This window comes from Aspergillus fischeri, genomic scaffold (assembly GCF_000149645.3).
Source record: "Aspergillus fischeri NRRL 181 1099437636249 genomic scaffold, whole genome shotgun sequence".
NCBI classification, from domain to species: domain Eukaryota; kingdom Fungi; phylum Ascomycota; class Eurotiomycetes; order Eurotiales; family Aspergillaceae; genus Aspergillus; species Aspergillus fischeri.
The window spans coordinates 1,876,587-1,902,150 of NW_001509770.1; the positions used below are offsets into that span (position 1 = coordinate 1,876,587).

The following is a 25,564-nucleotide window of genomic DNA, read 5'->3' on the forward strand; positions in this document are numbered from 1 at the left end:
CTTGTTTTGTCTTACCTTGACCTTATCGTCTCAGATGAGAAATAAGAGTACCTGCATTTCTCTGTTCTGACGACTATCTAGTGGGGACTGCTCAAGAATTGCGTTTAGGTCCTTGTGTTTATCCACATGCAGGATGCAGGTGGAGCAGTCGATCAACAGTGGCATAACTATGCACGCCACATGTGGATCGATTGACTAGACTACGTATCAATGCAGGAATGTAGTCTACTGCATCACTCTTACAGCATACAAGCAAGTTTTACAGTGACTTGAAAGTAAAATGTGAAGTACGTATGTATTAGGGAAGCTATTATACACGAAGAAAGTCGAACAGCTCAAAAGGAAAACCTCGGGTAAGAATAGGACGGGACAGGTCAAGGAAACGGCTAGAGAATGGTCATCCTGCGCTGACAATGAGAATGACTCGAATGCAGGAATGCGGGAAGAGTTAGCAAATGGGATGATGACACAGACGAGAGTCCAAAGGCTGAGGATTGCGCAGGATGCTTGCCATGGACCTGCCATGGAGATACTCGGGAACAGTGGTAGGCCTTTCTTCCTGCTCCGTAGGATAATAAATAGGAAAAGTTTGTGCTTCCAACGCCAAGATAGAGAAACCAATTGAATGCATCCAGAAACGTGTGCGAGGCCAAAAGGGTTAAGTAACAAACGCGAGGTTGAAAGCGTGGCCCACTGGGTTTCTACCATCAAATGTCCATGCTCCAACGCCAAGGTCGAATAGGTTCAAACTGGCCCAGGCCAATTTCTTCAATTGCATCCTCGTTGATATCCAAATGGTATAGTTGAATCTGTTTGTGGTCCTGGTGGAACGTGGATAGTGTCGTTGATACTTTCGGACGGGCATGTTTAGTATTGTCGTCGGTTGGTTTTGATACTGGCCGTGACGTCGGGGTTTCAGGATACTGCCATGAGATACTGGGAGTCTCCGCGTCCGAGCAGTCTGGAGAAGATATGGTAGAGGGTGAATCGCAACGTGAATGTCTAGGTACTGAGATGACAAACGTGCTCTTGTCACGTCCGTATGGCAGCATAGTCGACGACAGCTGCCGAGGAAGCTCACGCTGACTGTTGCTTTCGGGCTTTGGTGCTTTCTGGGCGGAGTGTTCGTAGGGCGAAGCCAGAAGAGGCGTGGATTTGGTCGACGATCTTTGATCCGTACTTTGAGTAGCCAAGGGCGGCAGCTGTCTATTCCGCTGAGCAACTGTCGGTCCTGCATTGCTAAGATGATTGTCTTTGGGTAGTGCCCCGCAGTCATTCTTGCGGGTTGAAGCGCTAAATGGTTCCTTTCCGGCCATGACTCTGGCACTGGGAGGCGGTTGCAACATCCATCTTGTTTCCGCCCGGCTCTTGGGTCCGCTTACGATCGGTGGATGAAGATCGTTGACCGGGGGTACGCGGGCGACGTAGTACTTGCTGGGTTCGGTGGTGTTCGCTTTGCCCCGGCCGGAGATTCCAACCGAGGAGCCCTTCACCTCCACTTCCTCCCCCCACAGAGGTTCATCCTCGCGCTGATAACGCATACGGTTCCACCGGTCGCCAAGCGGATGCTTAAGACTGCTCTTATCCTTTCTCAGTGATGCCTCCCCCACGTCGGGGCTGGACTCCATTGGTGACAATGGATCAGTAGTCCAACTGTCGGTCCGTCGATGATTGTTCCGATGACCTCCTCTTCTTGCAGGAGGGCCCGGACCTAGAGCAATCTCTTCCGCCCATCCTGGGTTGGTACTGAACGGTGTTGGCTGAGCAAACGGTTTTGGCTGGTCGGTGATGACGGCGTCAACCTTCTCCTTCTCTCGTTGTGATCGAACGGCTTCCTTCTTTCGCTTGCGACGGTCAAAGGACATAGCACAGGGCGTACAGCTGGCATAGTAAAAGACGGCCGATTGAGCCCCTCTGTACAGCCACATGGCAGTCAGCTGTGATGATGCCTAAGATCCGGATGAGAGTAGCAACGCTTGATGTAGACGAGCCCGGCGAATGCACTGGTATAAAAAAGGGTTTAAGTATCTATTTGGCCCGGAGGCACTGGTAGTTTGATCTCGATATTTGCTGTGGCGCTGACGACAACATGAAGGGCGTTCTCTGTCCTAAAGCGGAATTCTGAGGAAAGAGCACACGGAGATCGACCAGCGATCTGTTACGGGAGACGATGAAGAGTGTGAAGGATAAGAGGGGAGAGAAGAAACAGCGGCAAATGGAGGAAGAAAGCAATGAGAACAGGGATCAAGAGATGGGGAGAACGAAGGAGAAGATGGTAAAAAGAAGATGAATTGATGGATGAATGGACGGATAGGATGGGGATGGAGGAGAGGTTGGCTGCTGGCTGTTCTCTGCTGTCAGGGGGAGTTGGGCCACCGGATTGGGCTTGGCAGGATGGAGAGAGAGGGGCGGGACAGCGACTTAGTCATGGAGCTAAACACGGGAGCCGTTTCATCGCCAGGCACAGGAGTGTCGATCTCAGACATTGTCCCTATTTATGTATGACTATCGATCTGCGGCTGCAGCCTGTTGTTTTGAAACTGAAGAGAAACATGTTCGTGAGATCATTATGCTCAGAGGATCTTCAACAGCATTACGGAGTACAGTGGATTTACTGAGCCGTCTTTCCTGGCAGACTGACTACAACGTTGAGTGAGACAATCACACACTAACAGACAACCACTGGGAGAAGGAAGCATTCCTTATTGGAATGTACAGGATAGGAAATACCAAGGAACTTCCATTTCTACGGCTCAAGTGATGGCATTCTTATATCCGAAGAAGCCCTTACGTCACACGAAATTCGAAGTCGAAGCAATTCAAAGCCCCTTCCAACTGATGGAAAACCCCTTTGCAACCCGAAACATCTACAGGAACCTGAATAATTAAGAAATACCCACTACTGTCCTCTACGGAGTACATGATATCCGGAATGCGCTGAACGTTGCATTTATCCGCCAGTCATGTGTATTAAGCGCCGGAGGCAAAAAGTATGCATCCCGAAAGCTGACTTCACCTGCGTTGGGGGCCATAAGTCGTGATATTCGACGAGGTTGTGAGGTTGTGAGGCTACGATCTGAGTTCACTCCAGGACATCTGCCATAGTTTGAAAACATCGGCCCTTTGAGTCAATGTCCTGACCAACTTCATTGTCCAGTGTTCAGTGTTCCACCTTAGTTAGAAGCAGACATATCTCCAGGAAGAGATCCAGATCTTCACCAATCGACTTCCTCACTGGCATAAATCGGGTATTTTCTGATATGTTTCCTCACGACTGACATTCCAGCCAAGATCCGTAAATGTTCACTCATCTGCAGGAACAGGGTCAAAAGATGCTGCCCATCAGGAAGCGGAAAGTGCAAAACGCAATGCGCGTCTGCAAGCATTTGAAACGGTATACTGATGGCGTGGTTTCAAGACAAGTAAGGCTGAAGAGCAGTGAACGCAGGCGACTTCTGTCTTACTACACCCGGGCATCTTAGAAAGTTCCCTTCTGTCTCTATATCATTCCCGCCGCGACAGAAGATTTCAGAGGCTATCTGCAGTTATCCATCCTGGGTTAAGCATTTGCAGGGACGTCGATCGGATTATCGGACGGGTTCGTTTCCTAATTGAGGTCTCTTTGGCCGAGTTGATACTGCTCCAAGTCTCAACAGTATACTTGAATGCTTAAAATTTTCTGCAGAAGCAAGTCCGTACGGCACCTAATAGGATTCTCTGCCTAAGTCTGTTTATAAGACGAGAACGCCTAGAAACTCTAGCACTCCGCATGAAGGGACTCTTTTACCTTCGACCCAATCGAAGAATAACATTGAATTCGGACAAGTCTTCTGATTAAGAAAAGGCAAGCTCTAGTTGAGAAGTGTTACGAACAGTGATGATAGCGAGGGGTTAAAAAAGCGAGCTGATCCTTTCCGCGTGTCAACTTAGAGATTCGTTAAACCAGTCATGGGGATTGGGCTACAGCTCTTAAGCTCAATACTAACCTTCGAATGAACTGTGTTCGCAGATAATTAGGTGAGCTACGTGTTCGACTGTCGAAGTAACTGACCAGCTGATGTTGCGGCATCGGCAACCAACAATTACTGGATACCTCCACTATTCAAGATTGCGAAGTTGTCAACCTGTCAATGGATATAATTCCATGTCACATAGAATCAGGAAAGTGTACATTACCGGAAGTTGACTACAGAGCATTTCCAAGGCGTGAAACCTAATGCAAAGGTCTAAGAGTGGCTTAAACTCGTCGACAGCGGATGATGCAATGGTGATGATTTGTCTATCATGAAGTCAAAATGCCGCTACAAAACTCCTACAACCTAGATCCTGACTTTCCAGGAGATCAATTGATAATATTGCGTCTAAGTCAATTCTTGTAAAGTATAAATGGTTTAGTATGTCGTGTACCATGGCTTCTACACCACCCAAAGAGCCGACATAGACCCATGCGGAGGAGATACTATCAACATGGTGTGTCTGAATAACTTCAACCCAGCCCAGTCAGACCACAAGAACCTGAACTAAACATTTTCAATGCAGGCACTCAACTTCTCCCCGGAGACGAGACAGCTACCCTTCCTCCTCGCCACCACCAACTCTCCCCTCCCTATCCTCCTCCTCCTCCTCACCTGCCTCCCCTCCCTCCTCCTAGCAGCCCATTACATCCGCAAAGACTACCACGCCTTCCTCGCCCTCGGACCAGGCGGCACGCCCTCAACACCAACCGGCTACGCTCGCATCTGCATCCTCCGCCTCTTCACCGTCCGCGATCCCCTCTCGCCCCCCTCCACCCCGCCATCCCTCCACCCCAAGCACGGGCAGCTCCCCTCCTCCCTCCCCATCCGGGCAGGGCCCCGCCCAACCGTCGCAGGGATAGCACCCCACAGACAGACGACCCAGCGCGCCAGCAAAACAATGTACGCGACGCTGTCGAACCGGATCCACGAGCTGGTCAACGCGCACCCTTCCGCCCTCCGCGCCGCGACCTCCTGCTTCGAGAAACACAGCACGGGGATCTTCTGTTTGGCCGCGCAGGCGCAGGCGCAGGCGCAACGGCACACCTGCGACGGCGAAGTGTGCCACTCGCATCCGGTTGACGGGAGCTTGCATCTCACGCTGCATCCGGCGGATGTAAGGGCTGTGCTGGAGAAGGGGTGGGGGGAGCGGCATCCGCTTGCGTGGGATGACGGCGGGGAGGAGTGGTGTTGGTGGTGGTGGGCGAAGAGTGTGCCGCCGGGATTTGTGATGATTTATGCGCCGAGGGATGAGAGGGAGTTGGAAGTTGTCATGGACATTATTCGGGCGGCTGTGTGGTGGGTTGGTGGGACGGAGCTGAAATGAGGAGACTAGAAGGTTCAGCAAAGACTGCGTGGCCATTGTGTTCATAACATCAGGAGTGCCCTAGTTGTACAAAGACAAAAGACCATATACTGTCATCATCAGTGGAGGGCTTATGGACGGAAATTCCAGTCTTCAAGTGCATCAAATTCATTTCATCTACTTCAGACACCTATCAATATGTTTAGTGAAACATAACCATTCTGGATGGATCATAAACGTCGAGCCAGCCTTAACTCTCGAGGACATGAACAACAGATGAAAAATGGTTTTTCAAAGGCACAAAGGAGTATTTGTTGGAATCGACGCCGGGACGAAAGAAGAAATAAAAGCTAATAGCATAGAGGAATGAAGAGCCGTTAGAGAACATACAAGTACCATCAAGAAGCAAATCCCTTTTGTATGCAAGGTGTCTTTGCCGGCCCTGGTCCCCCAACCATCATCCGCGCAACTCCTCGTCACAGTTTCGGGTTTTCTTCCTCTCGTCGTATTATAACATTCTAAGAGTTGTTCGATTTCCTCAGCGCATCGGCGAGCCATTCCAGACCTTCGTACAGACCGTCACCGGTGGTGGCGCAGGTAGATTGGATGTACTAAATATAAATTAGTGGATTGTGAAGGACCTGCATTGGCAGTCAAGCCAACTTACCCAAGCACGACGGGTGAGACTTTGCAGACCAAGCTGCTGGGTGATCTCGGCGGGGCTCATGGCGTTCTAAAAGTTCAAATCAGTATCACACCGATACACACGCGCACAGGGATCTCATACAGGCAGATCTTGCTTGTTGGCGAAAACAAGGAGCAGAGCGTCACGGAGTTCGTCTTCGTTCAACATGCGCTGCAACTCTTCCCGGGCCTCGACAATACGGTCGCGATCGTTGCTATCGACGACGAAAATGATACCCTGGGTGTTCTGGAAGTAGTGTCTCCAGAGAGGACGGATCTTGTCCTGACCACCGACGTCCCACACGGTGAACTGAATGTTCTTATACTCGACGGTCTCGACGTTGAAACCTTGACAAATAAACCAATGTCAGCAACAGCTTCCCTCTCGCACGCGCGAACCGGCGTGATTGACCGACGGACGACCCGAACCAGCGGGAGTGGACGACTGACCAATCGTGGGAATAGTGGTGACGATTTCACCCAGCTTCAGCTTATACAGGATGGTGGTCTTTCCGGCGGCGTCAAGACCAACCATCAGGATTCGCATCTCCTTTCGACCCCATAGTCTATCGAACAGCTTCGAGAAGGTGAGACCCATGTTGGCGGTGGCGTAAACGAGTCTAAGGGGAGCGCGACAGTGAGGTCAGTCAATCGAAAGTTTTCGGTCTGATTGATTTATAACAGAGAGTATGACAGAATAGGTAGAGACAAGGGAGTTGAAGACCCAGATGCAAAAAGACACGGGGCCTTGGTATGGGGTGACTTGAGAACGAGGGGCGTATTCACACCGGGGAATAACGGTGAGTTGGTAGAGTTCAGGGGAGAGAGAGGGAAAGGGAGAGAGGGAAGAGGGGCGAAAAGAAGGGAAGTAAGTCGAAGAGAAAATAAAAAGAGAATCTAACAAGGGCAGACTTACCAACACAGAAGAAGCTGGAGAAGGAAAAACAAAACGTGGATACACGAGGGTAAGGGTGATGATGGTGATGATGATAGATAGATAGAGATGGAGGAGCAGACAGACAGACCACGCTTCTCTCTCAGTCTGTGTCTGTGCCTGTGTCTTGTGTCTGAGCCGGTCTTGTTTTGTCGGTGTTGGAATTTCTGGGTGCAAAAATGCCAGGTCGAGAAATTCAGCCGCCGGCGTAGCTTCCGTCACTAACGAAACCACCAGAATCACAACACTCAGTACAGAGTACCTTTCTATTTGTTATTGACTCTGGATGGAGTCAAATTTCATTTGATTTTCCTCTTGAACAATTATAATGACTCTCTCTACGAGAACAAGACTGGACGTTCTTGTCCGCTACTTTTCCCCTTATACTACGCTTCTTGAATCTTCTCTGCCTGGCCACATGAAGAGGACACGGTGTTTCCCGTCTATTGGCGCACTAAGACCGGCGCTTTTCAGGGCAGTGATGATACTGAGAGCGATCATATACCGACTATCACTGCCTGATGATAACTTGGATGCTGACAATCAAATGAGCTGCTTGCTCAAGATTCACTTCATTGATGCCTATTCTTGCTCGTAGTCAAGCCATCCTTTCCCCCTTTGCTGCACACTTCCAGGCCCCAAAATACAAAGGCACAATGTCCGGACATTCTGGGTCTGGTCCCTTTCTGATAGGTTCCCGGGTTGGCTCTTGAATCAGCCCCGTCCCAGTGGATCGCTTCGGGTGGCACTGGGCCTAGGTATCTATCGCAATTCGCAAATGTGCCCTGTCTCGTGTCTCTAAAAGTAGGTAACGTGTTATTAGTGCACATTATTATCTCATCGCCGCAATTCCAGGTTGGTGGTTGGCTCCAGATACCCAGACCTCAGTGGTAACGAAAACCCACAGGGGCCACTCTATCTACGCGTCATAATCAGAAGAAGCCGTGGATGCAGGTAGATCTGGCTGTATCTGACTTCGAAAATTACGAGCACCATTTCTCAGATTCAAGTCGACTTTGCATGCCTTGTGCATGAAATCTAGTCGACATGTTTTCGTTGATGCCCGAGTTTGTCCTTGGATGAGGAGATGAATGTTCGCGACAATGATTGATAGATCGGTCTGCCCTCGATGGTGCCGCTGGCGTAACCAAAGAGAACAAGGACCAGCAATGACAGGACCATGATGACTGCGAAGCTGATCCAATATTCGGTCTGCGTATACACTCCTTTGACGCCTCTGAGTTCGGTCGAGAAGTACGCCGTCATCAAACTGACTGGCAAGAAAAGAATTGTGATTTTCGCCAGCAGAATGGTGATTCTCGTCAGCTTCTCGACAGCCTGTGAATCTTTCAAGGCGATCAAGTTGAAATTCTGCACTAACTCGTCAACAAATCAGTACATTTGAAGGAGAAGCGGTGCTCGCTGACCAGGAAGGTAAGGGACTCTTTCTCTGTCAAACAGGCGTCAATCTCAGTTAAGCAATACAGTTTTATCCGATCAAGCAGTCTTTCGAAGCGAGCAATGGCTGCGGAGTTCAATCGCACGCCTACAGAGTTTTCGCAATTGCTCGACAATTCTGATTCACTCTGAATGATGTGCCCAGGTGGCATTCTTGGGTGTCTTGAGCGTGCCTCATCGCGCAGCAAGCGCTGTCTCTGAAGCACGCGCGTCAGAATGAGCTCGTAGCTCTGGTATAGGCGCCGTAGGACTGCCAGTCTTCTACCCAACCAATGTAATTCATTTACCAAATCGACGACCGGTTTGTTTAACATATCCCCTCTCTGTTCTCCTCGATCAGTATCTGAGCACGATCTACCCTTCTGCAAAAAGCGATTCTTACCAGTCGATCCAGCAAGATTCCATACTTATGCTCACGCTTTGCAATTAGAGCATAACTCGTCACCCAGTCATCGAAGATGTAGTAAAAAAGCAGGCCAGGGCCATCGTCCTGATGTATACTGACGTGATCCGAACGAGAGTCATTAGACGCTCGCACTCGAATGGTGACCAATGAGTCACTTTCGGATGAAGCAGAGTGCTGCTTGGAAGCACCTGAAAATATTATCTGCACGTTTCTGCGCACGACTCCCAGGACCGACTTGACTTCTGATTCTGGTCTTGGCTCTGATATTCGGGGATACGGGTTCTCTTGGATTGATATGACAGTCCCTGGGTTCGTCAGCAACTGTGGCCACAATTGTGCTAGGTCGTCCGCACCATCGTCACAAAGGATCAACCAGGACCATAGTCTCTTCCCATTAGGCAGGTCTCTCCCGTTTGATATACCAACGTTTGGAATCACGTATAACGAGTTATACCCAACACAAGTGTCTGGATCCAGTCAGCGTTCGCAAATGATGATGAGAGTGTCAGAGTTTACATCGGGGCCCGTGATCCACCGAACAAAAGTGCCAGATCTGGTTTGTGACATGGGCAAACGTAAGGCCTCGGAATGAAGCTGCCTTTTGGATGTCGTCGGGATCTGATAAGTTCTTCAACGAGACGGCCTCCTCAAGATCTTCCATGCGAGGACGATGCGATCGATCAATGCTTCTGTGGAAGCTAGCCCTCAGAGACTGCACGGGTGCTGGAGCTTCTGGCCGGGCTGCTACGGGGTCAGTGCACATCATCCCCTGTAGCCTCTCTGAAACGCCGTAGTAGCTCGTAATTTCCTAGACCATCAGTGTGCTGTACTCTTGTATGTCATTTCTGACGAACCTTGATCACATCCTTCTGTTCTTCCGGGGCCCAAATATTACTTCGACCAGACGTCGTCAGTATCAATATCTGCGCGACGGATAGTAACTCACATCCACCTAGTCCCGAAACAATTTGGTTTCTGAAGCTCACACATCAACACTTGTCCATGGTTATACGGATGCGAATGCGACTTACTGGCTTCCGCAGCAACAGGCCGAAATCCTCCTGTCTCAGATTCATCGCACACCAGGCATCATCATTCCCAAAATCCAGCACGAAATTCTGCGTCTGTGCATCTCGTAATCGCTTATTATACGCATAAAAACAAGACTCCTCATCAATATCGCGAAATTTACCCTGAAGGGTTGGCCGATCTGTAAAGCTCGCGTAGTACTCGTAAGGGCTTTGGTCGCTACTCGCTGATGAGCTGGACATGCTGTTTCCAGTTGCCTCTGTAGCTCTGATCCTAAGTATCAAATAATCTCCGCACTGGACGAAGCACGAAATGAGCGAACTGAGCAAGAAACACACAAGTCAAGTGCAAGAGGCATCCCATATTATATATCAGGTCCAGGTTAAGCGCCCAGCCAGCGCCTAATATAACCCTGCTGATAGTAACCCTCGTGTGGCTGTCGACTGACCCTGACATCCCCGCGAATCGATGTGTTACAGAATGCACGAATCGGTTATTAGAATTACTTGCTTTTGCTGTTCTTGTGTGCAGCTGACTTGTTGGTTTCCACAGGGGATGCTCCCAACTATGACATGTTCATGCTGCTGCTGATCACTTTTCTTAAGATTATCGGAGTGTAACTTAAACATGGATACAGTGATGTAATGTATGTGTACTAATGTTTCATTTTCTGATACGGTCAAGGTGTTGACCTGTATTTAATTTGGGTATGCTCTTGAAAGTGGTGTCAGTGTGTCATGTGATCACCGTATATATATGGCTTCAAATATGCAGCTATATTATGACCAAAGTCAAAAATCAGAGTCGCTACATGCTACCTTGGAGCATATTTAGCAGAGAGGCAGCGCTCTGATGCTGCAAACAGGGAAGCACCAAACAGGTCAGGACGCCCTAAACTCCCACAGGGACCAAAACACAAGATGACCTCGTTCGACGTCACTTTATGTTTATATTGCAGGATTTCATATTCATGATGTGACAGTCAAACATGTCGACTGTTGTCTCATTGCGATATCCAGCAGCAATGGTGTGCAATCTATGTAGACAACTTTGATGGTGACCATACGCTCTCTCAATAGCAGGCGGAGCCAGCTGGTATGGTGCCCGGTTCCTGCCAGGTACAAGCCAGCTTACGAGCTGGCAATGCCGTATAATCTAATCAGTTAAGGCCTGTGGAAAATCAAGTCCGAGGTTCTCCAAATCCCAGATCTGGCCTAATTCGCCAAGGTCCACGTTGAAAAGCTCCTGAAGGTCGGAGGACGGAGGTGCCAGCGGCTCCAGGGAGGAATAACCTGGCATTGTGGAAACATACATCTCAGAACTGTGTTCGTCTAAGGGCTGCAGATTGTCATTAATGCCAAAGTCGATGGTGGGGACCGCATCCAGAGTTAACTGAAAGTCAGAGGGCGCCTTGACCCCTCTAAGTGGGCTGTCGGATGACTTGGAGCGAAGGATCAATTCCTCCTCTGACGCTAAGGAGAGCTTGTTCACAAGTTTTGAGAGCACTGAGTAGCATATTGCGGCGGTTTTCGTGCTGTGGCTGATCTGTTCTAGTGTGCCCAGCGTCGCGCTGATTGCTTCAATAACCTCGTCTCGCTGAGGAAGGCATCGTCCCTGGTCGTGGATGATGGCTGAACATAGGCTGGCGGCCGTGTCAAACATCGTGAACGGGGCAAAATGAAACTTGGCGTTTAGGGGTAACATGCAATCAAGGAGCTGGTGAGCCGCCTTGATCAATTTCAGTGCAATGTCAATGGCAGTGGGCTGGAGGCTCTTCTCGATAGAGGAGGAGTCTTGATGTACGTCTTTTGTGAGACATTGTTTCAATGGCATAAGCATGACCATATAGGCAATAGTATGCAGCTGTTTGCGTTGCACCTCCACGTACTTGTAATCATGGTCCCATTGCATGTCAGGATTGACAAGCCTATAAGCAGGCGGAAATGAAGCAAGCCATTTCTCGGTCTCTTGTTGAACAGTGACGGCGATTGCGGGAGTCATTGTTCCGCCCATCACCCCTGGTATTTTGGACAAGGCCTGACCGAGTTGGCATTGGAGCGCGATGTGGACTATAGGCGAGGGCACGCCTGCTTCAATATGGTCGCTTTCCAACCTCACATTGGGCATTTCAAAGGAGCAGTAAGTGCTGTTAATAATAAAAGGGCGCGATAGCATGAGGGACATTTGCCTTCACAAGTGAGCCTCGAAGCCTAAACAGATGTGTAGGAACCTACCAGTCCCAACTATACAGGATACACCACAGACGTCGCCTCATTTCCCTGTCAAATTCTGGAAGTCCTACCTTAGAAATGCACTTATGCATGCCTATTCGATGATAATGTTCGCAATTAGTGCCTTTTTGACGAAACGACTAGGACTCAAACTTACCCAACTCTTGAGCCTCGTGGATAGCGGAGCTCAAGGCATGCCATGATTCAACAAACAGGGCTTCGGCCTTATACCAGGATGCCGTGAGAAATAGTTGTTGAACTTGTGTTAGCCCCCCTTTCCCTGGGGGAATAGTGCTGCTTAGTTGTTTGGCCGCATGATGGTATCGCTCAGAAAGGCTCCCAACGCTTTCCCCCAATTCCATTTCGAGCTTCTGCTTTACTCCAGGGTCGAGGAATAATGTTGCACATGCGCATGTCCGTATCAATAGACACGTAAACTCTGCAGTCAACGGCTGACCGCTGGTTTTACCGGACCACCATGCCGAGTAATCACTTAGAAACTTGGGTGGATAGAGGCAATAGTACTGCGAGTTCGTTTCACGGATATAGTGTTGTACCAAGACATCTAGAGTCATATGAGCTCATTTTCAACCGCAGATATCTGCGCACATACCTGTATATGGCTTTGGAGGGATTACACGTAACGCATTCTCCATCTCTAGAGAATATGCTCTTCGTGGCTTCTTTGAAATTGCAGCAGAATCCTGTCGAGGACTTAGCCCACGGTTGAATCCTAGGGATATTTTCGTCGAAAAAGCATACTCCGCTCACATGCTCTCCGGATTGAACCTCAGGGAGGTACCCCAACACCTTGAAGTCCTCTTGACTCTCCTCGACAGCGGCCCCAGCCATGGGGGAGGTAATTTGCCCTTTGTCAACGCTAATAGCGCGGACAGGATCGTCTCGTCTAACAATTTTTAGCTAAGGATGGACGAAATCATAACGTCCATAGCGAACCTCGAATCATTGACAGTTGCTTTACTCGCTTTCAACACTTTCTTCGGCTCAAATTTACATAGGTGGGCAATTCTTCTTGCCTGACAATGATTACAGGGCCATTCACGACTGCACTATATGATAAGTCAGAGAATGTCAAGGATACATTCCAAGATTATGGCCTCGGTTTTGCTTGCCTTTTGCTTCCGACGTTGACATTCCGTGCAAGAAGCGGCCAGCCGAACGGCTCGCCTGTTCAGAGGCTGGTTGACCATCCTGGGCGATCACAGTCCTCTAGAATTTATTAAGACGCCATCGATTCCTTGCATGTTCGAGTAGAACTCCAAAAGTGGTAGACTGTTGTCAAATGAAGTATGATCAGTATAAGCGCCACTGAGCTAATCGATGCGGATAGAGTCCGATAGACAATAAACCATAGGTAGTTGTTTATGCGCATAAGCATATTCACAGCTTAGTAATTGATAAATCTCGTTAGGGCAAACCTAGGCCCCAATAAGGCTAGTGCCATCCACACTCACAAGCGGAGAACGGGATTTTCTCACGGCAGACAGCGAGCCGAAGTCTTTTTCTCTCGTCCTTGCACCGATATTCAGCGCAGAGCCACACCATAAGAGTTATTCTTTTGGAAGACTGTCAGCAAGATGTCTAAGATCACAGTCGGTATGCATCAAAACTTAACTTGCGACTTTTGGGAAGCAGCAACTAATATGTCTCCTTGTTACAGCCGGAGTGCGCGAGAATATCGAGCAGCTGCTCAACTACTCTCAGAATGAGAAGAAGAGAAACTTCCTCGAGACCGTCGAGCTTCAGATCGGTCTGAAGAACTACGACCCCCAGCGTGACAAGCGTTTCTCTGGCACCATCAAGCTGCCCACCGTTCCCCGCCCCAACATGACCATCTGGTACGTCCACTTTGCCGACCGACCGATCCTTCGGTGAAATGTCTTATGCGCATCATCGGGAGAAGGATGAGGTAGCACATGAGTTATGGGAATAAGATTACTGACGGTGATGTCTGCAGTGTTCTTGGTGACCAGCACGATCTCGACCGTGCCAAGCACCACGGCATCGATGCCATGTCCGCTGATGACCTGAAGAAGCTCAATAAGAACAAGAAGCTCATCAAGAAGCTTGCTCGCAAGTACGATGCCTTCCTTGCTTCCGACACCCTCATCAAGCAGATTCCTCGTCTCCTGGGTCCCGGTCTGTCCAAGGGTATGTATTTTCGGTTCCCGCAGCACGCACGGCGCGTGGCGTAGCCTCTAGCAAATGCTAACTCGACGCAGCTGGTAAATTCCCTACCCCCGTCTCTCACAACGAGGATATGGCCAACAAGGTCACCGAGATCAAGTCTACCATCAAGTTCCAGCTTAAGAAGGTTCTCTGCCTCGGTGTTGCCGTTGGCAACGTCGGCATGACCCAGGATGAGCTCGTCGCCAACGTCATGCTGGCCATCAACTACCTCGTCTCCCTGCTGAAGAAGGGCTGGCAGAACGTTGGCAGCCTTGTCCTCAAGGCTACCATGTCTCCCCCCAAGCGTCTCTACTAGATTCTCTGCGCAATTAGCTTTGTGACAGGGGTTTTTTTAGGCGCTCAAGTGTGGGATTGTATATGCCATAGATAGGAAATGTGATGTCCACAACTGGTACCTAAACCTTTTTTTTGGATTTCCGTAGAGTGTGCTGCGATATTGCACATGTTCCAAACTTCATCTATTCTAGGATATACGCCTGCTGCATAAAGTACATAAACAGTACCGTCCATAAAGGTAATATACAAGTGGGATAAAGTAGGGGAAATAATTACTGCATCCCGGGCATAAGGTCCGTCTTGTCAAGGATCATCCCTCTCATACCGATAAACTCACGCAGGCTGTCCCACTCTTCTCCCTCCTCCTCGCCCCTCATGTAGATATCCTTGAATCCCCAAGCGACGGCAACCCTATCCAGTGCGGCGCGCTCCTCCTCTCGCAGCCAACGATGTCGTAAGGGAACTCCAGGCTGCCAAACAACCCTTTCCATCTGGTCGTTAGCCGATGTGATAGCCAAAAGGCCGATCGACGATGTGCCTCCGACATAGGCGAGGGTGGCTGCGAAGGCAATGCCAGTCGCTGTGCTGGGATCCATGGTGTTTTGCAAGCTAGAAGCCCAGGAAGCGATGGCGTAACACGCGGCTGGCGTGGCTGCAAGACCACCTAGTGGCACAGCAGCTTTCTTGAAGAGCTTTGCACGGTGGAATGCTGGGGCGCAAAAGGTGTTATCGATGATGGCCAGGACGAGTGGGAGGTTTCGCTGTTCGATGGCGATGTCCAGGGCCATGTTCGCAAGTTCGGTGGGAATGGCGCTGTTGACGCTCTTGGGATTTGCCTTGTGGTATTTGACAGGGGAACTGTTCTCCTCGGGAACTGGCTTGTGGGCGTACAGGTAGAACATCTCAGGAAAATGGTCGGCCTTCTTCAAAAGGGTCTGAATCTTGGTATAGCATGCCATCGCTTCTGGCGAAATAAAGACTTTTTCGTCCTTGAGAAGCCCTGTAGCGATCTGCGACAGCGACTCGGCTAGGCGGGGTTGCGCGTCGCGGATTGATTTGAAGTGTTTCTTTGATGCGTTCTTTTCCTCCAGATCCAGTAACGAGGAGATTGCACTTCCCTCTTCCCCAGCAGAAGGAGACTTCTCGACTTTGTCTTGTTCACGACTCACCAGAGCCTCTGCTATTTGTTCACATTTCTGTAGAATCCTCACAATTGACTCGTTGGAGGGTACGGAGTCGAGCTTGAGAAGTTCGGAAGACTCATGGGAGACTTGTCGCAAGGATGTCTCTGGGTCAAAGGAGGAAGGTGTGTTCGAGGAATTCGATGCCAATCGGCTAGGTGTAAGCCTGTTAGTGATCCATGGACTTCTTGAATCCTTCTTTGGCCGCAATTGTCTTGATTGGGCGCGGGAAGCGGATGTCGTCGAGAATGAATAGTATCGCGCAAACGGCGCCTGACGGGCAATTGGCCTGGTAGGGAGTTGACAGAATTGACAGACCAGAGCTTGAGACCTAGAAGTCTTCTGGCCGCTAAGGTTCAAGCCCTTCATGGCGGAAGTGGGAGATTTCGCGGGGTCGAGAGTGAGTCTGCTCTGTCTTTTTGACGGACTTGGTAGACCTGACCATGAAAAAGCGGAGATGGTCAGCACACTGGAGTAGCACCGCCACTACCTCATCTCCGTCCTTCACTAACTCAGCTGCCTGACGTACTGACTTCCTCCAAAGGCTGCCATCCGCCGAAGATTGACGATCGTCAGATGATCTTTAGTCTTACGGGGGATTGAACCCTTCCTCCTTTCATTTCATTTCTACACATCACAACACAGACTGGATTGTCATTATCCTTTCCATTACTGCTCCTCGCACCAAGATGCCTCCTCCTCCACCACCACCTCCGCCGCCGCCTGGAGGGATGGGAGGCCCTCCTCCTCCCCCTCCTCCACCAGGGGGTATGGGCGGACCTCCCCCTCCCCCTCCTCCGTCTGGGAGTCTTCCAAGTCGGCCAGCGAAAGGTGAAGCTAAAGATAGGGTCAGTTGGAAACCCGTTCCTTGTCTTCCCAAGTTCCGCTGCTAATGTCCTGCTAGAGCGCTCTTCTTTCGGATATCACCAAAGGCACTAGACTGAAGAAGACCGTCACAAATGACAGATCGGCGCCCCTGATTGCGGGAGGAGTTAAATCAGCTGCACCTCCAGTTGCAGGTGCACCTCCTGTTCCTGGCATGCCGAAACCGAGTGGCCTGGCACCTCCTGTTCCTTCAGCCAACCGAGTACGAAGCAGTAGCGAAAGCGGCGGTGGTGGAGATAGCGGTACATCCACTGCTCCTCAACTGGCAGGACTTTTCGCAGGAGGGATGCCCAAATTGCGTAGTCGGGGCGGGGTTGACACAGGAGCCAACCGTGACTCGCCTTACATGTCAGACTCGGAGGCTTCGCGACCTCCACGACCTCCTGTCGCTTCTGCTCCAAAGCCTCCAGGTGCTCGTCCTCCACCACCGCCCCCGTCTTCTACAGAATCGCCGTCTGCCCCTCCGCTCAACCCGCTAGTTGCTAATCTGCGCAAACCTCCGCCGAGACCAGCCTCAAGGCCTTCCTCAACCGTCTCATCCTCTACATCAATCAAAACTGCCCCGGATGCTCCACCTCCACGCGCACCTCCTCCTTTGCCTGGTTCGGCGAAACTGCCACCTCCTCCGTTGACGTCGAGGAAGCCGTCCTCGCCAGCTCCTCCACCTCCACCTCCACCCCCTGCCCCTTCGAGTCCAGCTGCACCACCTCCTCCGCCGGCGTCTTCAGCACCCCGACCGCCTCCTCCCGCACCTGCACGATCGACCCCTCCTCCCCCACCTCCGGCAGCGGCAGCTTCATCACCTCATACAAATGGGGTAGCAGCAGCTTCTATCGCGGTGCAAGCTGCCAGGAACGCTCTCGGGCACAGTAACCATGCGCCGTCCGCACCTCCTCCACCTCCTCCTGCAGCGTCTGCCCCATCAGCACCTCCACCACCACCCCCGCCATCGGCGCCTCCAACGGCACCAGCAGTACCACCCAGTCATCCGCCGCCTCCTCCAGCACAAACCCCAACACCGCCGCCTAGCCAGCCTGTGACCCGTTCGACCATGGATCCGAGTGCTTATACCCTAACCAATGGCGGCTCGTCGCCGGGCCATCAGAACACGGGCTCGCACAGAATAATTCGCGTGGAAGACAATCGGTTCAAATTTCAGAGTGACGGGCTGCTTCCCAAGCCACGGCCGTTTGTGGGAGGTCCCCGGCGGTACCGTGCTGGGCGAGGTAGCAGTGTACCATTAGACTTGAGTGCGCTGAGCAGCTAATTGGACGGCTGGCTGATATTGTTTTCGAGAAATAAATGGATGCACTGTGTTACTGCGCTGCTTCTGAGCGTATGAGAGATACCGATGATCCGCGGTCAATATGCACCCTAGCCGTTAGTTCGTGTACATGATATCCCAGTCGGATAGATTTTTATGAAATATCTTCCTGCAGGCGTTTCTCAGTACATTATACTCATTCAATTCGTAGTCACTTTGAATCTCCCGCTTTAGTAGACTTGTGTTTGAGATATAGATTTCCGAAGCTAGGCCAAGCTCCACGCACGTGACTAGATACCGTCGCGGAGCGGTGATACATTAAGCATCGGATCTCAATGCGAAAGGCGGAATCGGTTGTTGTGCTCGTTCAGAACTAACCACGGACGATTTTTCCCTTGCAAATCTATTCTGCGAGAGCAATTCCATCATTCGAGTTGTCAGCGATAGATTGAACTTGAACGGGTCACGTCCGATCATCCAAGCTCATCCGACTTGTCCAGATCACTCTGCTATTAAGGTAGACGAGGAAGCTTTCAATTCCGAATCTAGCTACTGTCGACTTTTACTCTTGAGATAGGACTTGGCTGTCTATCAAATTTCGAGGAGCACCGAGGTAGCAGCCCACTCCGCGGACGACTCGGAACTTTTTGTACTTGAACCATCTTAGCCCGTCATTGAGCGGCCTCGCAGCTCGCCATCATGTCTCTGCACTCCTACATCAATAGTAAGTCGCCTTCCTCTATGCGACAACGGAACTATGCGAAGTATGTATCACAGTAAGGTGGCTAACCCAATTATTGCAATGCTTAGAAAAAGTCCTCATTCTCACTGTCGACGGCCGCACCTTACTAGGGACACTCTTGTCGACGGATCAGTTGACGAATCTTGTCCTGCTGGACACGATTGAAAGGATCATCCGAACCCCGGATGACCCCGAACCGAGCTCGCAGATCGAACACGGACTCTACTTGATTCGAGGCGACAATGTGGTTCTGTGCGGTGAAGTTGACGAGGCGATCGATAACGATATCGACTGGTCGAAGGTGAAAGGCGAGGTTGTCAAGGGTACGAAAAACGCATGATAGACAATGGCTCTCGATTATACATGATGTGCGGCCCTTGCGACGCGCACAAGACTTAGTGGAGTTATCCGGAGTGTGTGACCGAACCTACGACTCGGTGTTGAAACGTCAAGCAGCCGCTATGCTCTACGAAGACATGCTACTTTCCGAGCATGCAGAATACGTGTGGTATGCCTCGACTGAGAGTGGGCTGCATATTGGACGAATGATCTGTTGCCATGGTACATGAATACGACACACTACAGAAGGACGCACCATCACACTTGACCGGTTTAGGAGCCGAGAGCAAGATGGCGGTCTTATCTGATGCTTGTACGCCTTGGAGGAACGCGAGAAGCGATGGAGAAAGCAAATCTAGTTGGAAGATACCCTTTAATCAGCAAAACCATCTTTTTTTACCTTGGATTTGAAGCGAGGAACTAAGAGGTGTTCATGAAATCAAAGGCGACCATAATCTCGCCGTGTGATATGTACTCGGAAAGTTCTCTGAACAAGACCTAGCACTCTCATGCATACAAGCTTCAGTTCTCGGGCTCATATACGGTACAATATTCTCCACTGCTTCCCTATAAGCAGAGTTCATTGCCTCTTCCAGAGCATCCCTCCCCCTCTATACGCAGTAATCAGCATATTACCAAGATAGGCTAGCGTCGCTGTATTTGCCTAGCCCAATGTAGATTTTTCCTCAACTTGGTCAGCTGCAACTTGTAAGGAACGAGAGCTGCACGAGATAAGAAGAATTGATCGTTATAAAGCCTCCTTTGAGGTCTGATAATATCTTAACTGCTATCCCCAGAGTGTCAAATATTGAGTTGCGAACTCTATGATTCCTAGCGGTTGTGCCAAAACAGGAAATAGGACCCACTCTTTGGCTAGTCATGCGCAAGCGCTGGACATCCCTTGGGTAACGCCGATAGCAGCATGTTTTGTTGATTTTGGGTGGACATATCGCGGACTGAGCTTGATGATAATCTCAGATGCTCATTGCCTGAGTTGATGTTGGCTCTTGTTGTTTGATGCTGGTCCAACTATCCTATCAGACTTGGTATCACTTTGTCTAGGGGGGTCTTTTTCCTGCGATATCCCCATTCCAACTCCACATTCCAGAGAAGCGTATCGATATCGGTTTTAGTTATGAGAGATCTGATCTTGTCCTGACAGAAGAGGGACCATTGCGAACCTTCGACTTTGATTGAGCCCAGACCTTTGGAGGTATACATTTCTCTCCGTTTTCCAAGATGCAATACTTCTTACTGACAAGTATTTGTTGTTCACAACAGATTGACCCGACATTGAAACAAGCTTGCATTTGTCTCTCGTCCTTCAGGAATTACATTGATGCTGGCCCACCGATCGACCCACTCATCGCACCTTTACTCTTTTGTGTGACGTCGCTCAGAGGAAACATCTACTGTTGATGACCACCTTTCCAGGCACATTGTGAACCATGGTCAACCAGACGAGGAAGCGCTCCGGTACCCATGCCTCGCCTTATGCCCCAGACACTCGCCATCAAGTAGTGGACGTCGAGAAGCAGCCGCATCGCACACATTATACCCACCATGACCATCGCAGTTCGATAGAGTCGGACAGCGGCGACGACTCCTTCACGTCTTCCTCTGCCGGTTCGCATCGGCCAATGTTGAATAGTGCCGCCTCGGCGCGGCACTTTCGAGCGCCGGTTGGTTACTATCGTGTCCCGAATCGGATAATGCGATACCTGTGCCTCGGGCTATTCTCTGCACTAGTCTTGTTCATCCTCACCCTATTCCGCTTCACCATTACCTCGGATGCGAAGCAAATCGCTCTCGAGCTGCCAAAGGTGGCGCCCAAACCGCCGCAATGGGAGAGCTTCCCTTTCCTGAAACGGTATCATGGTGGTATTCGAACATTGGCCCCGCGCAATGAATCGGTACCCGAATATCCAAGTGACGGAATGGAGGAGATGGCCATGGGCTCGGACAACAATAAGGGTCAGGCCAACGTTGAAACCAGAGATCAGGAAGCGTTGATGTCGAGTTTGGTCTTCAACCCATACCCAGATTACGCATCAGATGAGTACGTGAAGAAGTATGGTGAGAAGCGCGAATGCTTCCTCAATGAGCAGGAGACTATTCGCATTCCCCAGGTGCAGCATTACCCTGGAGTACCCCGTGGGTTTCCGGATGCAGTTATGGGGTCAAATAAGATGCTAGGTATCGAGGATGATGTTTGCTTCGAACGGTTTGGGCGCCTTGGTCCCTACGGTTTCGGATACAGTGTTAGGAAAGGTGGTGTCGGTGCAGGCTTGGAGGGCCACCGTGAAGGCGCAGAACGTGTGTGGGACGATTTGCCTCCTGTAGACTTTCGTCACGTCGACTGGGCTGCTGCTCAGAACAGGTGCGTGGCCCTCAATAGCCACCGCTTCAAAGACCTCCCTCAGCCGCGGCTGAATCGCTTTCTCTCCTTGCCCGTGGGAGTTCCAAAGTCCTCTTCTCAATCCCAGGAAAAGGATGAAGCGTCCCAGTCGAAAGCGGATCGCCTACCTCGAACGGCAGTGGTCATTCGGACATGGCACGATTTTCACTTCACGCCTGATGACATTCTGTACTTGCGCTCCCTGATTTCGGAGCTCTCATTGCTGTCTGGAGGAGAGTATACCATTCATTTCTTAGTCCATGTCAAAGATGGAAACTTGCAAATCTGGTCGGACGACGAGACCTACGAGCGCGTGCTCAACGATGCTCTTCCGGAAGAATTCCGCGGCATGGGTACTCTTTGGTCGGAACAGCAGATGGCTCTCATTTATCCTGGGTTGGAAGAAACATGGACGCGAGGATTGCCCGTTCACGGCGTCTACCGCAGCACGTTCATGCCAATGCAGTATTTTGCACACCAACATCCGGAGTACGACTTCTACTGGAACTGGGAGATGGACGTGCGATACACAGGCCACTGGTACCATTTATTCGACAAAGTGGGTAGCTGGGCGCGAGAACAGCCGCGCAAATTGCTGTGGGAGAGGAATGCTCGCTTTTATGTTCCCTCTGTCCATGGATCCTGGGAGGATTTCCGACATACAGTCCGTGTACAAACTGAGAGCGGTACCAATAGCCCGAACAATGTATGGAGTGCGGCCGCCAAACATGGCTCGGACCCGTCCTCTGGAGACAGACAGGCTCTCCATCGTCAAGGTGACAAGCCGATCTGGGGACCTGAACGCCCCGATGAGCGGGATATTTTGGAGGTGGACGGAGAAGGCATCCCGCAGACTACGATGGAGAAGGATCAGAACGAATGGGGAGTAGGTGAGGAGGCAGACCTCATTGTGTTCAACCCTCTGTATGATCCGGAGGGCACGACCTGGCTTCTTCGCGATGATGTGACCGGATACAATAAGGAGAACGGTATGCCTCCTCGACGGACAGCTATCATTACCGCCTCTCGACTGTCGCGCAAGCTGCTCCTCACTATGCACAAGGAGACAAGTCTGAAACGACATACCATGTTCTCTGAGATGTGGCCTGCCACCACTGCGTTGCATCACGGCTTCAAAGCGGTCTACGTGCCGCATTCTGTGTACATCGACCGTCGCTGGCCGACAAAGTACCTCGAATCCGTTTTCAACGCCGGCCGCAACGGCGCATCTGGTGGTGCTCGAACTTCTGTGTTCGGTGACCGAGAGCATAACTTCCGCGGAACTACCTGGTTCTACTCTGCTGGCTTCTCGCCGAATCTCTGGCGGCGGTGGCTGGGCTACAAAGTCGACAATGACGGCGGCGAGAAGGAAGAATTGGCTGGAGAGGGAAGAATGTGTCTTCCACCTATGCTCTTACATCCGATCAAGGATGTGCAAATGATCATTGACGACGGCGCGAGCGACATGCTTGGAGCCTCTTAAGCTAGAGACTACATATTTTTGTGATTCAGCGATTCAGCTTCTTAGCTTTCCTGCTCTCTATGTGTTTGTTCGCCGATGGCGAAAAGAAAGGCGTCCGGCGAAGATATCTACTTGCTTTCGTGTCACTCTTCTTGATCTTTTGTACATAGAGGGCTCTTGTCCCGGTGAGACGATCTCCATCATGCCTAGAAGATATAATGTCGTAATGAGTGTCGTTTGGGCCTGGTCTGGCTTGTCTTCCTGTCTCTATATGTTTTGAATACTCTACCATTCTTAGGATGGCCTCATTTCCTGTCTTGTGCAGCTTGCCTTTCATCATCTGCGGCCATTGCATCTATTGTCTGTACTGACCCTCTGGTCTCCACTGTTTCGTCCTTCACAGCTTGGCAAGCACGGTATCCTGTGACGCCAGACCCGCCTCAATCGCCTTGATCTGCAGCGCAAGGAACTTGGAATAAATCCGGCACAGGGCCAAGTTTCCACCCATGAACCAGAATCCCGGATGGCCACTTGGCCGCCACATCTGTTCGTCTTTCATCAGCATTGTTGACAACAGTCCAGGAAGGGTTGACCTACCGCATTGATCTCACCCTCCTCGTCCAAGTCCCAGACATCCTTACACCTATCCGCAACTCGATCGCCCAATATCTTGCGCACAGTTGTTCGCATATTGTCGTATCCCGTGGCCAGCACGACGATATCCGCGTCTAATGCGTTCCCGTCTTTCAGGAGCAGCCCACGGTCGTTGAACCCCGCTATCTCCTCAGGACTCCTCTTGATATTGATCTTGCCGTCGGCGATGAGCTGGCTGCAGCCGACGTCAATGTAATACCCTCCACCACGGGTCATGTACGCGCGGGAGATACCCGCCCCGTCAACGCCAAAGTCGAGCTCGAAGCCGGCGGCCTTGAGCCCGTTTAGGATGTCTTCTTCGGCTTCGTAGGCGCGTTTCGTGAAATGCACGTCTAGAGCGAACCTTACCGGGTACGGGAGCGATTCGGAGATGATGTCTGCTTCTTCAGTGGGCGGACTAGGTACGTTAGTTTGTTGGCGGTTAGTCACAGTGTTGAGGGAGACGACGTACCCGTTCTCCTCGTGCAGCCCTTCGTGCTGCATCAACACCCCTTTGGCCGCTGTGATGACATACGTCCCGCTGCGCTGCAGCATAGTCACGTCCGCTCCGTTCTCGTAGAAGTTCTGCGCGATGTCATGGCCGCTGTTTCCGGTCCCCACAACAACCACCTTCTTTCCCTTCACGTCATAGTCGGATGCATCGTGGTGCTGACTACCGTGGTACACCGTCCCTTTGAAGTGCGCTTGGTTCGGGAAAGTGGGGATCTTGGGCTCCCCCGAGTGGCCGGTACACCAGACGATGTGCCGGGGATGGAGGACTCGCTCCGAACCGGTATCCCCGCGGACGACAGTGACGGTCCATTGGGCCTTCGAGTCATCGTATTCGGCCGACTTGACGCTTGTCTTCAGCCATACGTTCAGCTCCATGATACTGGCGTATGCCTCGAACCAATCTGCGAGTTTGTCTTTGGGGGTGAACTGGGGCCAATTCCGCGGGAAGGGGAGGTAGGCCATGTGTGTGAACTCTACCGGGTCGTGCGTCACAAGGGTCTTGAGCAGTTAGAACTCTGTACGGAGTCGATATCAAGAAGTGAAAATGGACGCACCCTGTACCGCTTCCGCCAGTTGTCACCGATCCTCTCGTTGCGGTCGACTATGAGACACGAGATCCCGAGTGATTGCAACCGAGCGGCCATATTGAGACCAGCTTGTCCTACGGCATGTCAGCACGCTCGATTGACAGTGAATTGCGAAGTAAGTACCAGCACCAACAAGGAGCGCCGTAGGCTCCTCGTTTTTGAACTCAAGCTGCTCCCGGCGTCTCTCCAGCCAATTCTCTTTACTCGAATTCCCTGGCATCGACTCGATGGTCCCCTCCGGGCGGCGTAGACCCAGAGGTTCCTCAAAGCTCCTCAGCTCCTGCAGACTCGTATAGAGCGAGTACGCCTTCCACACACCGGCCTCATCCTGAGTCAGACGCAGCACACCCGTGCCACGTCCCACCCGACTCTCGAAGAAGAACATCGATGAAATCCACCGTAGTCCCTCAACCGGCTTCTCGATTCTTGGCTGGAACCTGCCATCGTGCTGGAGACGGAAGGCCGTGAGACGGGCTTGTGGCTGGTTCCGGCTGATGTACTGCTCGATCTCAGAGACGGTGTGGATGGTGTGAAAGTCCCAGTCTAGAGCTAGCATGTCGCGCCACCACGAGTCATTATGGAAGAGCGCTGAGAGCTTGAGCTTGAGCTGGGGGACTGGCGATGTGCCCAGTTGCATCTCCAGGTTTGTGAGCCATTGCTGGGAGATGTCGCGGGGATTTAGTGTCCCGATTGGTATGGGGGTTACGGGGAGTTGTATCACGTAGTGGTTTTGGGCGAGAGTCATTGTAGTGATGATGTGTTCAGTCAGTTCCACGATCTAGCGACATTCTAAATATATAATCTGAGTCTGTCCGTGGGGCCGGACACCCTCCGATGCACTCCTCTGGTTAATATCAGAAGCATAGCTGCTACAGCTGACTTAGACACGGGGGGAAATCCGAGGGTTCGGATGTACTGAGACAAGGCTTAGAACATTGCGGGGCATCCTTTACTACCGATAGGATATCAATATAGTTCAGGAGATGTGGGACGATAATCAGTCGCTGTTATA

General features: G+C 51.1%; 11 protein-coding genes across 11 annotated transcripts, besides 3 other annotated features; 5 read left to right on the forward strand and 6 right to left on the reverse strand.

Annotated features, from left to right (window-relative positions):
- Positions 1-707: 707 nt before the first annotated feature.
- NFIA_013790 (uncharacterized protein) lies at positions 708-1,865 on the reverse strand (the record flags this gene model as incomplete). Its single annotated transcript, XM_001264585.1, has 1 exon — positions 708-1,865. One exon carries the CDS (start codon positions 1,863-1,865, stop codon positions 708-710), a length of 1,158 nt encoding a protein of 385 aa, XP_001264586.1.
- Positions 1,866-2,285: 420 nt separating this feature from the next.
- Positions 2,286-2,326: a microsatellite.
- Positions 2,327-4,533: 2,207 nt separating this feature from the next.
- NFIA_013800 (uncharacterized protein) lies at positions 4,534-5,340 on the forward strand (the record flags this gene model as incomplete). The annotated part of the gene is made up of 1 exon (XM_001264586.1): positions 4,534-5,340. One exon carries the CDS (start codon positions 4,534-4,536, stop codon positions 5,338-5,340), a length of 807 nt encoding a protein of 268 aa, XP_001264587.1.
- Positions 5,341-5,837: 497 nt separating this feature from the next.
- Positions 5,838-6,601, reverse strand: arfA (putative ADP-ribosylation factor; the record flags this gene model as incomplete). Its single annotated transcript, XM_001264587.1, has 4 exons — positions 5,838-5,930; positions 5,987-6,052; positions 6,107-6,351; positions 6,454-6,601. 4 exons carry the CDS (start codon positions 6,599-6,601, stop codon positions 5,838-5,840), a joined length of 552 nt encoding a protein of 183 aa, XP_001264588.1.
- Positions 6,602-7,046: 445 nt separating this feature from the next.
- Positions 7,047-7,084: a microsatellite.
- Positions 7,085-7,975: 891 nt separating this feature from the next.
- NFIA_013820 (uncharacterized protein) lies at positions 7,976-10,072 on the reverse strand (the record flags this gene model as incomplete). The annotated part of the gene is made up of 7 exons (XM_001264588.1): positions 7,976-8,308; positions 8,365-8,718; positions 8,778-9,106; positions 9,155-9,268; positions 9,318-9,609; positions 9,656-9,724; positions 9,833-10,072. The coding sequence occupies 7 exons, from the start codon at positions 10,070-10,072 to the stop codon at positions 7,976-7,978; spliced, it is 1,731 nt and encodes a 576-aa protein (XP_001264589.1).
- Positions 10,073-10,985: 913 nt separating this feature from the next.
- NFIA_013830 (uncharacterized protein) lies at positions 10,986-11,957 on the reverse strand (the record flags this gene model as incomplete). The annotated part of the gene is made up of 1 exon (XM_001264589.1): positions 10,986-11,957. One exon carries the CDS (start codon positions 11,955-11,957, stop codon positions 10,986-10,988), a length of 972 nt encoding a protein of 323 aa, XP_001264590.1.
- Positions 11,958-13,659: 1,702 nt separating this feature from the next.
- Positions 13,660-14,567, forward strand: NFIA_013840 (60S ribosomal protein uL1; the record flags this gene model as incomplete). Its single annotated transcript, XM_001264590.1, has 4 exons — positions 13,660-13,678; positions 13,743-13,920; positions 14,040-14,233; positions 14,305-14,567. The coding sequence occupies 4 exons, from the start codon at positions 13,660-13,662 to the stop codon at positions 14,565-14,567; spliced, it is 654 nt and encodes a 217-aa protein (XP_001264591.1).
- Positions 14,568-14,820: 253 nt separating this feature from the next.
- NFIA_013850 (uncharacterized protein) lies at positions 14,821-16,098 on the reverse strand (the record flags this gene model as incomplete). The annotated part of the gene is made up of 1 exon (XM_001264591.1): positions 14,821-16,098. The coding sequence occupies one exon, from the start codon at positions 16,096-16,098 to the stop codon at positions 14,821-14,823; it is 1,278 nt and encodes a 425-aa protein (XP_001264592.1).
- A 320-nt stretch (positions 16,099-16,418) lies between these two features.
- NFIA_013860 (putative proline-rich, actin-associated protein Vrp1) lies at positions 16,419-17,881 on the forward strand (the record flags this gene model as incomplete). The annotated part of the gene is made up of 2 exons (XM_001264592.1): positions 16,419-16,577; positions 16,634-17,881. The coding sequence occupies 2 exons, from the start codon at positions 16,419-16,421 to the stop codon at positions 17,879-17,881; spliced, it is 1,407 nt and encodes a 468-aa protein (XP_001264593.1).
- Positions 17,502-17,640: a microsatellite.
- A 696-nt stretch (positions 17,882-18,577) lies between the features above and the next one.
- Positions 18,578-18,960, forward strand: NFIA_013870 (U6 snRNA-associated Sm-like protein LSm8; the record flags this gene model as incomplete). The annotated part of the gene is made up of 2 exons (XM_001264593.1): positions 18,578-18,602; positions 18,689-18,960. 2 exons carry the CDS (start codon positions 18,578-18,580, stop codon positions 18,958-18,960), a joined length of 297 nt encoding a protein of 98 aa, XP_001264594.1.
- Positions 18,961-20,407: 1,447 nt separating this feature from the next.
- NFIA_013880 (DUF3405 domain-containing protein) lies at positions 20,408-22,840 on the forward strand (the record flags this gene model as incomplete). The annotated part of the gene is made up of 1 exon (XM_001264594.1): positions 20,408-22,840. One exon carries the CDS (start codon positions 20,408-20,410, stop codon positions 22,838-22,840), a length of 2,433 nt encoding a protein of 810 aa, XP_001264595.1.
- A 376-nt stretch (positions 22,841-23,216) lies between these two features.
- On the reverse strand, positions 23,217-25,297 carry NFIA_013890 (putative flavin-binding monooxygenase; the record flags this gene model as incomplete). Its single annotated transcript, XM_001264595.1, has 5 exons — positions 23,217-23,363; positions 23,417-23,870; positions 23,925-24,463; positions 24,520-24,626; positions 24,676-25,297. The coding sequence occupies 5 exons, from the start codon at positions 25,295-25,297 to the stop codon at positions 23,217-23,219; spliced, it is 1,869 nt and encodes a 622-aa protein (XP_001264596.1).
- Between the last annotated feature and the right edge of the window lie 267 nt (positions 25,298-25,564).